This window comes from Ilyonectria robusta (assembly GCF_021365365.1).
Source record: "Ilyonectria robusta strain PMI_751 chromosome Unknown BGZ61scaffold_3, whole genome shotgun sequence".
Taxonomy (NCBI): domain Eukaryota; kingdom Fungi; phylum Ascomycota; class Sordariomycetes; order Hypocreales; family Nectriaceae; genus Ilyonectria; species Ilyonectria robusta.
The window spans coordinates 1,726,535-1,740,693 of record NW_025764437.1 but is presented as its reverse complement, the minus strand read 5'-3'; the positions used below and the strand labels follow the sequence as shown (position 1 = coordinate 1,740,693).

At 54.9% G+C, this 14,159-nt stretch overlaps 3 protein-coding genes and 1 non-coding gene across 4 annotated transcripts; 2 read left to right on the top strand and 2 right to left on the bottom strand.

Moving 5' to 3' along the window:
- Window positions 1-382: 382 nt before the first annotated feature.
- BGZ61DRAFT_528131 (uncharacterized protein) lies at window positions 383-4,889 on the bottom strand (the record flags this gene model as incomplete). The annotated part of the gene is made up of 2 exons (XM_046253204.1): window positions 383-484; window positions 537-4,889. The coding sequence occupies 2 exons, from the start codon at window positions 4,887-4,889 to the stop codon at window positions 383-385; spliced, it is 4,455 nt and encodes a 1,484-aa protein (XP_046109643.1).
- Window positions 4,890-5,969: 1,080 nt separating this feature from the next.
- On the top strand, window positions 5,970-8,276 carry BGZ61DRAFT_514228 (uncharacterized protein; the record flags this gene model as incomplete). Its single annotated transcript, XM_046252201.1, has 7 exons — window positions 5,970-5,996; window positions 6,076-6,230; window positions 6,268-6,322; window positions 6,422-6,474; window positions 6,748-7,124; window positions 7,204-7,855; window positions 7,922-8,276. 7 exons carry the CDS (start codon window positions 5,970-5,972, stop codon window positions 8,274-8,276), a joined length of 1,674 nt encoding a protein of 557 aa, XP_046109642.1.
- A 2,376-nt stretch (window positions 8,277-10,652) lies between these two features.
- Window positions 10,653-11,597, top strand: BGZ61DRAFT_343018 (uncharacterized protein; the record flags this gene model as incomplete). The annotated part of the gene is made up of 3 exons (XM_046239556.1): window positions 10,653-10,948; window positions 11,005-11,301; window positions 11,357-11,597. The coding sequence occupies 3 exons, from the start codon at window positions 10,653-10,655 to the stop codon at window positions 11,595-11,597; spliced, it is 834 nt and encodes a 277-aa protein (XP_046109641.1).
- A 1,473-nt stretch (window positions 11,598-13,070) lies between these two features.
- Window positions 13,071-13,151, bottom strand: BGZ61DRAFT_t51. The gene has a single exon. It is a non-coding gene; the product is annotated as a tRNA-Val (tRNA).
- Between the last annotated feature and the right edge of the window lie 1,008 nt (window positions 13,152-14,159).

The following is a 14,159-nucleotide window of genomic DNA, read 5'->3' as shown; positions in this document are numbered from 1 at the left end:
TTCTCCCTCCCCAAAGTCCATCGTTTTCCCAGTCTGGTTGGCCACAACCAGAACCCACGCCTCGCAAACAAGCCCGAATATATGCGTGATATGTTTGCGCACTCGATCATCGCCGGATGATTAGTTCCCATCTTTCGCCACGTCATGAAAATTTACCCTGTCTTTCCAAAACGCCTTGGCTGCCAGTCGTCGAACCCATGCATGCATGCTGTAAGGGTACTCGATCTAAAAACCAAGCGGCTGACAGTATGAAGAAAGTATAGTAACAAAGTGTGATATCTAAACAAGAATGGAAGAAAACAATGAGGTAAATGCTCTCATCATGGTGCAATGTTTGGACCAGAATGCAAAAATCAAGGTTGATAGATAAGAGATGTTCCGACTACTGCTCGGTGGAAACGGAGAGGTTTTTGTACTTGGCGACTAGTTCCTCGATCTTAGGAATCAGCTCAGGTATCCGGAACGGCTTTGAAATGACGTCGTCCTAATCAATGTCAGTAAGGCATCTGAGGAAAACGACACTCATGGGTACTCACAATACCCGCGGCCTTGGCATTCTCAATCTGCTCAGGCCGTGCGTAAGCCGTTACCGCGATGATCGGAATGTGCTTGATGATGGTTCCCTCCCTCTCCAGTTCTCGGATTTTTCGAGCACACGTCACACCATCCATGACCGGCATCTCTAGATCCATCAGAATGACGGATATGTCCACACCCTCGGCCTCCTGGCCCAGCCAAAACCTAGACCGCTGGAGCGTCTGAAGGGCTTCCTTGCCGTGATTCGCCACAAAGGTGTTGTTTCCGCAGTTGCGAAGCTGGCGCTGTAGGACCTTTTGGTTGACAATGTTATCCTCGACAATCAGAACGTCGTAAAGCTGAGTAGCATCCTGAGACATTGTGCGTGACAGCTGGCGCGTCGGCTGCGGTCTTGAAGGGGTTGCAGGGGATTGTGATTTCCGGGAAATCTTGAACGGTGTGACGCGCTCGTACTCAGAAGGGGGGTGCAAAGAGCGGCGAGCTTTGATGTAAAAGCTGAAACTGCTTCCAATGCCCCTTCGAGACGAAACTCCAATCTGTCCACCCTGCATTTCCGTCAGAATTCGGGAGATGAAGAGACCCAGCCCCGAGCCACCGTACTGCACGTGAGTTCGTGGGGTTGCCTGTTGAAAGCGTTGGAACAAGAGCCTCACTTCCTCCTCGAGCAGACCAGGGCCGGTATCCTCGACTGTACAGTGAAGGTTGATCTCCTCGCCATTTCCCCACTCTTCCACATTATTGATGTCCACGATGGCCGTGCGTGGATGATCGATCCTATCAAAGTAGGGGAGGCCTCTTTTGGTCACCTCCGCCTCGTCCTTGGATGCGCTGAGGCTGACCAAAATACTTCGCTTCTCTCTGCCCTGTGTGAATTTGATGGCGTTTGTCATCAGATTGATGAGGACCTGTCGGAGCCTTGATGGATCAAGTTTCGCCCATTTGATACCATGCTTCTCGAAGCTGTCGTCGACTTGGAAGTCGAATTCGATATCATGTGCGATCAACTCGGCCTCGAACATCTTCAAGGCCCGTTGTACCACTCGCACAGGCTGCTCATCTACTGGAGTTACTGCCAGGAGGTTAGAGTCGAGCTTAGAGAGCGTCAGGATATCATCGACAATGCGCTTCTGGTGGCTTGCGCAGAGGTTGATGGTGTTCGCCGCGTCGAGACAGTTATCCAGCAACGTTTCCACTTCTTCTCTGTCTTCGTGGCACTCAAAGGCACTGATGTTGTTTGCAATCTGATCGGCACATTGCAGGATCGCTGACAAAGGATTGCGCATCTCGTGGCTCGTGATATCAATGAAGTTTTCCTGCTGCCGTTTGAGTTCCACTGCCTCCTCGCGACGCTCAGTCTGGACCTTTTCAGCCCATTTCTGAGAAGAGATATCCGTAATGCAGCCAAATATTAACTTGAAGCTGCCGTCACATGTCTTCTCTGGATACGCACTCATGAGGACCCAAGTGTCAATAGTCTTGTCTCCATTCCTTTGGCTGCACTTGAATCGGAATTCGACACATATCGTCACCTTGTCATTAAGGAGGCGGCCCCAGGCGGCCTCCAGGCAGGGCCGATCCTCGTCACGAACACTGTCCATCCAACTGTCCACGGAATCCTCTTCTCGAGAGTGTCGTGAGATCTGCCACCACATGTCGTTGCAATAACTGATCTTCCCGGCGAAATTGGCAATGAACATTCCGACAGGTGCAAACTCAGCCATTCGAGTAAACCTGTACTCACTTTCCACGGCCTCCTGTGTTCGAAGGTAGAGTTGCAAGGAGAGTTCTTGGCGGTCCAACGCAGCCAAGCGGGCCGCCTTTTGGCCACGCTTGATTTCATCCTCAAACAAGAGCACGGAGGCCATCGAGGTGGCAAGTTGTCGGGATAGAAGGTGAATGAAGAGCTTATAGTCCTCGTCGTAAGGTCGCCGAGGGTTCACGCCTATAATAATGAATCCAATGACAGTTTCTCTCGTTGTAGTTGGGGTGACTGGGAACACGACGAGTGTTTGTGAAGGATCTCCAAAACCTCTCCACTTCAGTCCCTGAATCAAATTCGAAGGAAGGGTACCAGCCTGCTGGGAAAGCACAATTGGGACGCCGCCCGCTGACATAGACTGTCGCATGTAAGGGGCGAAACCTTCATCGGACTGTCGTAGGTCGAGGTTCGATAATGCAGCAGGATGTCCATCGGGAACACCAAGTGAACCCTCCAACACTAACTGGTGCGAGTGGGCCATGCTCCCGGAATGCAGAGAAGACGCCTCGCTCTCGGTGTCATCCTTGACCGAGTAAATCAGTGCAAATGGTACATCATGTTCGTCATATTCCAAGCCCTTCTGCACCTGGGGCCAGAAACCACCAACAGTCGTAGCTGCAGCCGTTCTCTCCCCGATTTCACGAAGCATGAGCATCCGCCTCTCGTTGACTCTCCGCCGGGTATTTTCGAAGGCAGGGTTGTATAGACCAACAACCTCACCATCGCCGCCCACCAGAGGAACGATAGACCAGGAGAAGAATGATTCTTCCAAATAGCCGTGTCGGTCAATGAAAAGCTGGTTTTCGTGCTTCATAGTGGCTTGACCGGCCTCCATTGCGCTCTTGAAGACGGGCTCAAGTTCATCCCATATTTCGGGCCAGGCGTCCTGGTACATGGATCCCATGAGCTGTGGATGTTTCCGGCCGGCCATTTCCAGGTAAGCAGCGTTGTAAATGCAAACGAACTGTGGTCCCCAGTACATTGCCGCGGGATGTGGACTTCCCATGACCATGTTAGACATGGTCCTAAGATCGGCAGGCCAGTCGTCAATTGGTCCCAGGGGGGTGGACGCCCAGTCAACCGACCGGGCAAATTTGATGTGTTCGGGGAGACTATCCGTGATGGGTATCCTCGTCCAATCGAATATTGATTTTGCGGGTTGCGATTGGAACACCTGATTAGTGAATTCGTCAGGATGCAGCCTTGAATCGCCCTGGCCCATGACAACCTCCACGGCTCCGGAATCGGCATCATAGTTTCCGGCTCTGCTGAAATAGTCCGGGGCATCGATGATTTCGGTATCGGGGATCGCTGGGATTTCGGGTGACGGCGGTGCCATTGGTGATGCTGGCGGGGCGCTGGCGAAGCTTCCGTGGCCGCTAATAAAACGGAACCTCTTTCTCAACGATGAGAAGGTCCAAGTGATGCCAGCGTATACATGGGAGACTTGGCCCGCATCGGATGAGCCTTGAGCCTTGGTGGGCTGCATTATCCATGATTTGAAGCGCCCAAAGTCGGTGTCCGGGCTGGCATCTTCTTGGTCCACTGTTAGAGATTGCAGAACTTCGTGCGCCCCCCGGAGTGAGGCGTTGTAGTATAGTATGTGGAGCCCGGCGCGGCTGGCGTTGGCTGAGTTATCCAAGTCTATTAAAAAGGTAGGTCGATCATCCTGCTCAAGAAATTCGATCACACCAACACCCTGAAGCATTTGTAGTCCTGGTGGAAGATTCCTGCTCTCGGCACTTGACGAGTGCGCAGGGACATCCATTGAGGAGCCCCAGCTTCCTGGAGTGCTCTCCGATCGAGCTGCCGCAACAGCGCTCACACTGGCCCGGGGCAGTTTGAGCGTCGTTACACTTCCAGACGGATCCTCCCGCATGCGTGTAAGCATGGACGCCGCAACTTCAGCGGTAGGGAAACCCTGTGGTCGATTGACATGTCTTGAAGGCGTATGGGAGAAGAACAACGGAGAAATCGGCCCTTCCACCTGTGCTCTTGCGGATATCTGCAGACCAGCTGCTACAGATGGGATCTCGACCTTGCGGGGCGGAGATGCACCAGTGCGAGCCTTCTTGACAGGCGACGGATGCATCGCGGGATCCCCTCTCGTCCCAGCCGAGGAACGTTTCGTCGTGTTTTGAGCCTCCGCTAGCCCTCGACCGGGCACCGTGGGCCCTCGAGGGCTGGCGGCTGTGTATAAACTTGACTGGTGAATCGCACTGGTGGTCGAGGTCGGGGACGACGCCGCGTTGGTATTGAGAGCGGGCACGTGGGAGGCCAGGTTGGGTTGGCTAGGGCCATGCCTCCATGATGCTGCGGGTTGACTCGAAGGGCGCTCGTGTGCGAGGAAGTTGAAGGGGTGTGAGGTTGCCGCCGTGGTAGCCTGCGCTGCAACCGCCTTTGCTGCTGTGGCGGCCGCGATGGAGATGGCTCGAGTCGCGGGGTCCGAGGCCTTTGTCGCAGGAGTCGCAGAAGTCGAAGAAGTCGTGGGATCGATCGAGTCGGAGGCGGCTGCGACGGGGCAAGTGGGTGAGGAAGAAGAAGAGCGAGCGTCGGGGCTGGAAGCAGAGCGGTCGTTGCGGAGCTGCTGCATGAAGGCGCCGGGGGCAGGGACGGAGTCGAAGCCCCGGAGGGACTGCGAGTCCTATGCTCCAGATGGCTTGGGGCCTGCGCAGCGGCAAGCAGGAGATCGAGATGGTCCGAGGGGGGCGTGCGTGAGCGAGTGCGGCGGCAGCGGTGGTGGTGTATGAAAGCGAGGTACTCCGTACGGTATGTAGGTAGGTCGGTATGTCGATACGTCGGTCAGTTGGTAGGTATGTACAAGACAAAACCAGAAGGTAGAATGGGTAGGCGAGGTGGTGATGGGAGCTACTCGACGGACCCGGAGAGTGGAGCTGGAGGAGCCACGTCCGGGACTGGACTCACTGGAGAGCACAGTAGCCAGGTACTGGATACTGGACGTCCAATCCAGCGCGAACAGGGTATCGCTTGAGATGCGCGACGACGAGGAGGGGGTCCGCCTGAGTGGACGGGGGGTGGGAGTGGATGGGATGGGAGCAGGGCATGCCGGTAGGGTCAAGTTTGCTTGGTGGACCACGAGACTCGACGTGCCGGCCGGCGGGATTCGAAGTGAACGACTCGTAGATCCCGGGACGGACTGCAGACTTGCGGCGGCGGACTAGAGGACTTGCAGACTCATGGACTCGTGGGCTCGTGGAAACTAGGTAGGGAATAGGTAGGCAGTGTCTACCTAGGCACTGACAAGCAACACGCCGCAAAACCCCAGTCGACGGTCCAAAGTGCAACCCCAACGTTCTGGACTCGGACTCGACTGAATGAGTGGCCCGATCCGTAGCAGGGATTCCTTTGGCTGTGGTCCCTGCGGATTGGGTTTGGTTCCCTGGGAATCGACGGGGGGTCGCGCGACGGGGGACGGCAGGACGGGCAAGACGGGCACCGATGGGAAGGTTTGTAGGGCGATTTGTAGGGCGCCGGAAGAGCCGCACTGGACGTCGAGAACGTCGAGGTCATCAGGCCGTAGAGGTAGAGGCGCAGGCCGTCAATGCGCAGCCGAGGCCAGGTAGAGTCCCGATCGGCGCAGGTAAGGGAGTGGTCCAGGACAAGGGTCCGACCGGAGCCATCGGGGGGTATTATCGCGTGGCCGTTTGTAGCTATGCTTGCGGGTGGTGCGCGAGTGTATGTAAGTGTGCGAGACCGAGAGATGGGGGAGGGGGGGCTCCGTCGTACGTAGTCCGAGTTTGATACGAAGTACGGAGCAGTCCGTTGAAGGATGCCAAAACGGAGTGCAGAATGGAGCAGATGGAGCAAATGGAGCAGCGAGTGGACAAGGAAAAGCACTAGAACGCCAAGCCAAGGCCGGGGATGGAGATGGGTCCCGGCGAAAGAGTCAGGCAAGGCAGAAGAAGGAGTTCAGGTACTTAATAGCCAGACGATCTAAACATGGCCGCCAGAAAGAGGCGACAACGGGCCCCATCAGGCGAACCGGAAGACGGTCAGAAGCATGAGGTGCGTATAAGGCATGGACGAAAGACGGGATCTGCAGGGCGGCCACTTCGCATGGAGTGCTACCTTGTCTGAACAACAGGCTGAACGCACCAGTGACAGACTGGGTTGCACGCCGGAGACAACGGGGGAATGGCGATTGGAGGCTTAGTTAGGTACGAGTTACACTTCATCCGTGACGAGGCAGAGGCTACCAAAAAAAAAATCGACTAATAAGAACTAGCAGCGGACGCAAATCCTCGTCCGTCAGCTTGCAAGCGAGGCGAGGAGGATACGCAACAACCAAAGAGAAGTGGCCAACAGGCGGGCTGGGATATCCAGAGAGTCGCGATCCCGATCGGCCATCCACACACGGGATCCAGAACTCGCCAAAGCCCAGAGCGGCTCTCGTGCCAAGCCCACGAGCGCGAGACACTTTACTTATTCAGGCTCCAAAGTGGATGGGCCTCCATCGCTCCAGAATCCAGAACCCTGCCAGGCCAAACGCTCCACGCTCCACGCTCCACGCTCCAATGCTCCACACGCGCCGCCTCGCCTGGGCCCTTATTAACCGCTTGGTGGGACTGGGATGGCCCCCCCCCTCCCCCGAAAGGTCTAGAGGGAACGGATGGGACGGGCGGACACAGTCGGAGGGTCGGACAGACCGGACGGGCCAGAGGGCGCGTGGAGTCGTGGGATCTTGTTAGTGAGCGTGCGACCCAGTCGGAATGGGGAACGGAGGAATGGGATTGCGACGTCTGGGCATCAGCTCCTGTCTTCAGCGTTCAGAAACATGACATGAGAGCAAACAAGCTTTTTTTCCCCGGTCTGGCCTGGAGGAGCTGTCCTGCTCCGTCCCCCCCGTGGTCCTGTCGATCATCAGGCTTGTGCTTACTTCGTAGTAGCTGGAGAATTCCCATCAGGCCACGCTCTGTGCCAGATTGTCAGAAACCATGGGCCGCGAGGGCCTAGATGCTCATGGACCTTCTGCAGCACCGGTGGCGGACGCAAGAACATCAACGACACTTGGTACCACGTCTTGGCAATCATGCCCCAAGCCCACGGCAAGTCTTACGGTACAGCAGCAGAGCCAATGCGTACAGAGCATGTACGAAGCTCTCTAGCTCCCGCAGGGTTGGCGGTCCAGACCTCGACTTTCAACGCGCTGGACTCGTCGGATGTCGGGAACGCAGCGACCAATTTATCAGCCAAAACCCGCACACGGTTATTATGGGCGACTCGTCACACTGGTGGCGTTTACCATCGCCCATCCTTACAATCCCATAGTGGTGCCAAGGAGACTCGCGTTCTCGAGTTCCCCTTCTCGGGATGGCCCTGTGGAGACCAAGGTCGTCAGAGGCGCATTGACAGTTGCCACGACGGCGCCGCTCCAAGCCTCATCGCCTCGTCGGGTTTGGGGATTCTACGGCAATGGGCATTTGGCCATAGGCAAAGACGCGAGAATCGTGATGGAGGGGCGGGGCCGAGTCAGAGCAAAAAGTTCCCGATTATGACCGGAGCGCTGGCCAAAGGACGATTGGACAACTGGCGTCATACGTAGTGGGCGTCGGCACCGCAGTGTCTCTCGCGCCTCAACCGGACGCGGTGGAACCGGCCGCCCAGATCCAGAAACACCGATGACGATCGTCGTGGTCTAGAACGGTCCCTCGCGAGCGCCCTGTGCCGCCGTGGACACTCCGCAAGCCTGGTGCCCCTTGCCGCCTCATGCTCTGGGGGCTCCGTCAGTGCTCCATCAATGCTCCATCGCGGCTCCATCACAGAAGCCAAGCTCCCCAAACGTCTTGGGAAGACCCACGCCGCCCAGGAATCCTCAAGTGAGACTCTTTGCTCGCTGGGCTGCCACACACCCACCACGCGGCCCACTGCCTTCGACGGGATGCCCAGGGCCTTGGCTGTTGCGCCGGCTCCCACCAAGAGCGCAGACCAGAGGGCAGGCTGGCGCAGTCCGGCGGTTTGATTACGCGGGAGATTGGAGGCGTCCAGGGCGCTGATGCTCAAGTCCGCTCCGTCGGCCGAGTAGGACGCCTCGCAAAGTGACTGGCCCGCTGCCGACTCGCTTCGACGAGGAAGCATCCGCTCTGAGCCCGTGACGTTTCCGAATTCGTGGGACCGCTAGGACCAAGGCGGTGTGGGACTTGAGTGGCTGTTTCGGGTCAGGGAGGCTTTTTCTCCGTGCGGTTTCTTCCCGCGTCCGACCCGTTGATCCCGCGAAGGGCGGCCGACTGTCTTAGATAATTTGCTTATGGCGCGGTGATGCCATTTTATTATGACTTGTTAGTGGTCAGTCTTGTTGCCGGTCTCTATTTGTGGCTCTGACCGCACATGCTTGGTTGAGTTTTCTAGCGATGCCTCTGCGATACTGTTGGTCTTCCTATGTCAGTTAGAAACAACAAGACATTATAACGGGTTCTAAGGGGAGGAGAGACGGGAGTTACATCATTGCAGACTGATGAAGCCGATCGATGCTATAAAAACAAATTTCGGAACAAGTAAACACACCAGGGTTGAGACCCAATGTCCACGCAGACAGTTGTTCTCGTCGAACCGTCTCGTTGAGCAGACTCGACTTCTCACGTTGGGATCGCCACACGGGTATAGGGTAGCAAAATAAGCAAGAAGTCGTGAAGTTGGGGGAGATGGGGTCTCGCCCCACGCCTAGCTTCGTCTCAGCACAGGCGCGGAGACATTGAGACATGCATCAATGTTCTCGACCGCAATAACGACCTCGACGTCATCGGTCCGTGACCCAAATAGCGGGAAATACGTATGCTACACCGTAGAGTGGACGTGGGGGGATGAATGAGTGAATCAGACGGTGGTTTCAGTGACAACCAAATGCCAATATTGCATGCCGCCATGACAATGGCAGTATTGCAATGTTCCACTAGGATATTTTTAATCACAATATGACGAGCAAGAATGCCGAAAGCTCGCGTAATGATCCTGTACGCCCACAGACGTGAGACGGGAGGTCAGCAAGATGACAGCTGGGCGTCCATTTGCCCAGATAGGTCAGTCCCGGATATCGAGGCAGCAGATGGGTGGATATACGCTCCAGTGGCAGCAGTGGCAGCGCTAACAACGGCAGTTGTCGCTCCATCCCTGATCCCATATCGAATATGTTTAAGGGCCATGGTGTCTCTATGTGACACGATTTTGTACGAGACTCGCCTGACGGAGAGAGCACAGCGGCTAACGGCGTATGAGAGTGGCCAAGGGGCCTGTATGAGTGATCTCTACGAGGATGTGACGAGCGGCGGCGCCTAGCATTCGGAGGCTTCGGATACCGGGAGAGAAGACGGGATCTAAACACCCGCAGTACCGCAGTACCACGGCATGTGCAAGAGCCCAGCGCTGCACGCAATCTCACCTCACCATTTTACCTGCTCACGGCTTGGTTTTGGAGGGTAAGAGAGCGAGGAATCCCTGTTCGAGTGTGCCTCTTGGATGCGCCGCACGGCATTTCACATCGTCGAGCGGCTCTCCGGCGCCCTGATTGGCCGGCCCGCCACATACCCAACCACCGGCCGGGCCAATGGTGCGGCCCCTCTCTGCCGGGGCTCCCCAAGCTTCCCACCCGGGCGCTTACAACGCGGTGATGGCACACCTCCTCGGGCCTCTCATTGGGCCGTGGCAGGATGAGCATGCGATGCCATGGATCATGGACTGCTTGTGAGCGGCTGCGCGAGTGCCAGAACGGTCACGACGGGCGGGTGTTGGACGGGAGCCGGTTTCCCAGAGGCTACAGCGCTCACAGGGGCCCATCTCCGGCCTCTCACAGCGCCTCTCACAGCGCTTCTCACAGCGCATCTCACCGGGGTGCCTGCCCCATCACTTCCCCATTCTCCGCCCGGCCACATCATGGCCCATAAACGCCTTGCCCGCCCCCAACTGCGACCGACGGGACTGAGCCTCTTCACTTCTTCCACCTGGGACGAACTGATCGAACCCAAGACAAGACCCCAATAGGCGCGGCCTCCAACGACCGCTTCCACCTGCACCAACGAGCCCGCCATCGAACCTCGACGTCGCCCCGCTGCCTCTTCCCATGCGCTCTTGATTTACAGCTGCTCCGCCAGCAGCCAGCCAACCAGCCAGGAACCAACAACCAACCACAAAGTGACGCAAATCAGAGACTCTTGCCAACGACGAACGACGCTTTAATAGCGACGACGCCAATTCTACAGCCAACAACCGTTTACACCACCTAGACAGAGGTAGAACCTCCTGAATGAAGACAACCAAGAAGGCGTCCATCGCATCCCCGCCAAACAACCACCACGAACCACCCAGCCACCTCTACACCAACTTCAACACCAACACCACTTCCATCATGCCCATCACCGTCTTCAGCCGCAAACCCAAGGTACCAGGCACCACCAGCTACCACCTCATTTTCCGCAAATGGCCTCGCATCCCCCGGAGAGGCACCTGGTGGCTCATGCCGTTCGAGCTCGCCGGCACCGTCACCGCCCTCGTCATCTTCGGCCTCTCCCAGCCTAACCTCTACCGCACTGATATGTGGCAGATTGGCTGGGATCACAGACTCAACTCCAACCCGGCTATCAAGCTCTTCGCCTACGCCAACCACACCCCTCAGCCGCATATCGCTTTTGTGTGGACAAGGACGTGAGTTGCTCCAGTCAATCATACCCGTCGCGACCGTTCTGACTAACACTGCTCAGTCTCACCGATTTCAATGTCGCCATCTCAGTCCTCTCCCTCTTTATGCTGCTCAGCAAGCTCACGGCCAACATCATGAGAGTGTGGTTCCCCGTTCTCGCCACCTTTATCAACGTCGGCATGGTCGCTCTCTATGCTGTGAGCACCTACGGCAATATCGGCCCTGATTACATCGATTCTCGATATCCCGCTCCCTCCGCCTGGTACTTACGCAAGGGCTGTGACCTGGCCAAGCCCTACGGTCACTACAAGGCTTGCAGAATAGCACAGGCAGCCGTGGTTCCGTCCGTATATCTGCTGTGAGTATATCCATCTTGATGCCCTAGCTACAAGCACAATCTAACATTTGGACAGCACCGTTTACGTTCTCAACCTTGCCTTTGCCATCTGGGCCATGTGGCCCAACAAGGAAAACGACGTGGTCGACGAAGATGACGAGTACTCCACGACATCCGAGCCCAAAGAGAGCCGCAACTGGGAGATGCAAAGCATGAAGTCCCCCATCAGCTACAACCAAGCGCCCTTTACACCCCGCACGCAGGCCTTCCACACTCTGGACCGCCAGCTGCCGCTGCGGTATCAGCAGACCCGATGAGGCTGAGGCAGGAACCTAGCCCGGAAACAACGATGAGATGAAGGATTCAAAAGCAGCCGCCGTGGGACAGGTGGCCCTCGGATATAGCGCAATGGGAATCGAATATGGCCACTTTCTTTGAGTTATTGGGATTGGAGTTACGGATCTTGCGCATGATATACCAATGGACCTGTTGGGACGCCCAGAGGCCAATCGACACTGAAAGATTTCTGTCTTAGGACAACAACTTGACTTGTACATTTTTTTTTCCATGTTCATTATCTGGAATCTTTCTTGTGGACCAGAGGGTCTCGTGAGGTATTGGATGATGAGACCACCATTGGATGGATGGACGGATAGTTTCTTTGCCAGGGGCATCCCAACGTTAGTCAATGACTTCGTCATGACGAGCTGAACTACAAACGGCAGACCACACTCATAATAAGACAGAAATGAATATTTTCATTTATTATAAGGCTTTATAGTAATCCTTGTTTTAGATTTATTCTGAGGCTTTATACTAATACTTATTTTTATAATCTTGAGTTGGAGATTGATGTGAGGGTGGTGAGGTGGAGGGGGAAATAAAATAAAATGAAGCGATCAGAAAGTAGAAAACCCGTCGCCTTGACCCTAGCTGAAACTACATATCTGGCTATGGTTGTGTTTCCCAGGCTGGGTTTGATTTCTTGCAGACTACCCGTACGTTGGGTTTCACTGCCCTCCAGCCAGAAGGGTTCATCCACACAGGTATGGATATTATATGATACCCTCCCGGCCAGACAGGGTACTCATAATGGTCCCTTCAGCAAGCCACAAGGCCTTTAAGCTCTCATCCTCCACTTTTATTTAAGTTTCTTGTCAAGGTTTTGGGGGCAAATATCACGGGCACGCATGAATGCGTACTCAATGTCAAGGTATTTGGGAGTCTTTCCCCAAATGACCATGTTTTAGCCCTTTCATAGAACACCCAGAGGCCGGTCATGTCTGATATATTCATCATCGGGCCAGATGCAATCAAGTCGGCGGTGGCGAGCTGGCTATGGAAGGATGAGATACGGCTCGCAGATTAATTGGGGCGTGAAAGCGATTAACCAGACACTCCCTATCATCCATAGAAACCTTGGTGAATAGACTCAGAGGTTATGTATGCATCGAAGAAAGGAAAATGAAAAGCTTCTGAAGTCATTGGATCCATGAACACACTGTCCCTTGTCGCCTTGGAGTGTAGTGGGTGGCATCTGAGTCTCTAGAGCAATGGCCCGAGTTTCTCAAGTTCTCTCTCACTTGACCGCAATTGTCTTCTCCTCAGCCTGTCAAATTTGAGCCATGGACCTTCCTCGTCACATGCCCTTGCACTACTGTAGAGAGAGAAAAAAAAACTGAAGTCAATTGGTTGATGGATAACATCCATGCCATCTCCACCACCCATCAACCACCATCGTCCACCATCAACCAGAAGACCAGAAGACCAGAAGAGCAAAAAAACAAGCTTGATCGCGGCAGGGATCGAACCTGCGATCCTCTGCGTTTTATAATGTAAAGCAGATGCCTTAACCACTGGGCCACGCGACCGACTTGTTAGAATGGGCTCATATTAGAATATATGAGGCATTTAGGTGGTTTGGGGGGGGGGGGGGGGCTGGTCCATCTGGTCGTGTCGTATGCAAGCGAGGCGGGGCAGCTGGGTAACTTCGTGCGATCACTAGGCCCAATACGGTACACGGCCCAAATCTTACCAATATGTTAAATATGGGAGAGACTAATTTGGATAGCGATGGGATTTACCAAACGGTCGAGGATCTGAGAAAGGGAGGAGGGGGCTCCAAACGCAATTTGGGTTAGTAATTAGAAACAATTACCTTCAACCCCAGGAGAAAGCTGGACGTAATTTTGTAGCTTAACTTTATTTTTATTTACCCAGAAACTGCCTTGCCTTTAGGGACTTCTATGGACCTCGAAACATCTGCTCCTAATCGAAAAGGTCGCTAAGCAGCTGGATTCATTTATGGAACCCAGACGTCACCGAACTGGATCAATGTCCAAATTCGCGAGGTGACCGAGTAGTTGATTTGGAGATTTCAATACGTGTGCCCTGGTATTATTCACAAGAGCGGATGGAAAGTGAAGGATGTGTGGCACGTTGCGATGCCTGGTTGTCATACAGGAGGACTACCAAGAGTCGCTCAAGGGCTGGCCGTCACCACGCTCGCACGCCCGATTCTCCGAACAAGCTCTGTAAACTCATATGCTGATTGATTCAACGTTAATCAAAAAATGGGCGATGTGGCTCAGTGGTAGAGCGTCTCTTACAAACACGCAGTGTTACAAACACCCGTGGGATGTTACACGGGATTGGTCAGCCTTCTTTCGCAAGAAGTTTTCTTACGAGATCCGGGTTTTACCTCGTTCCGTGTGTTCATGAGAGAAGATCCCTGGTTCGATTCTAGGCATCGCCAATTCTTTTTTTTACTACGCTATTTGCTTCTACAAGGTGTCGTCGAGTGGTTTCTGTGACTAGAGAGGCCTGTGGTTTCTTTCGTGTTGGACGTTATCCACTCCTCGTCTCCTTACCTCAAGAGG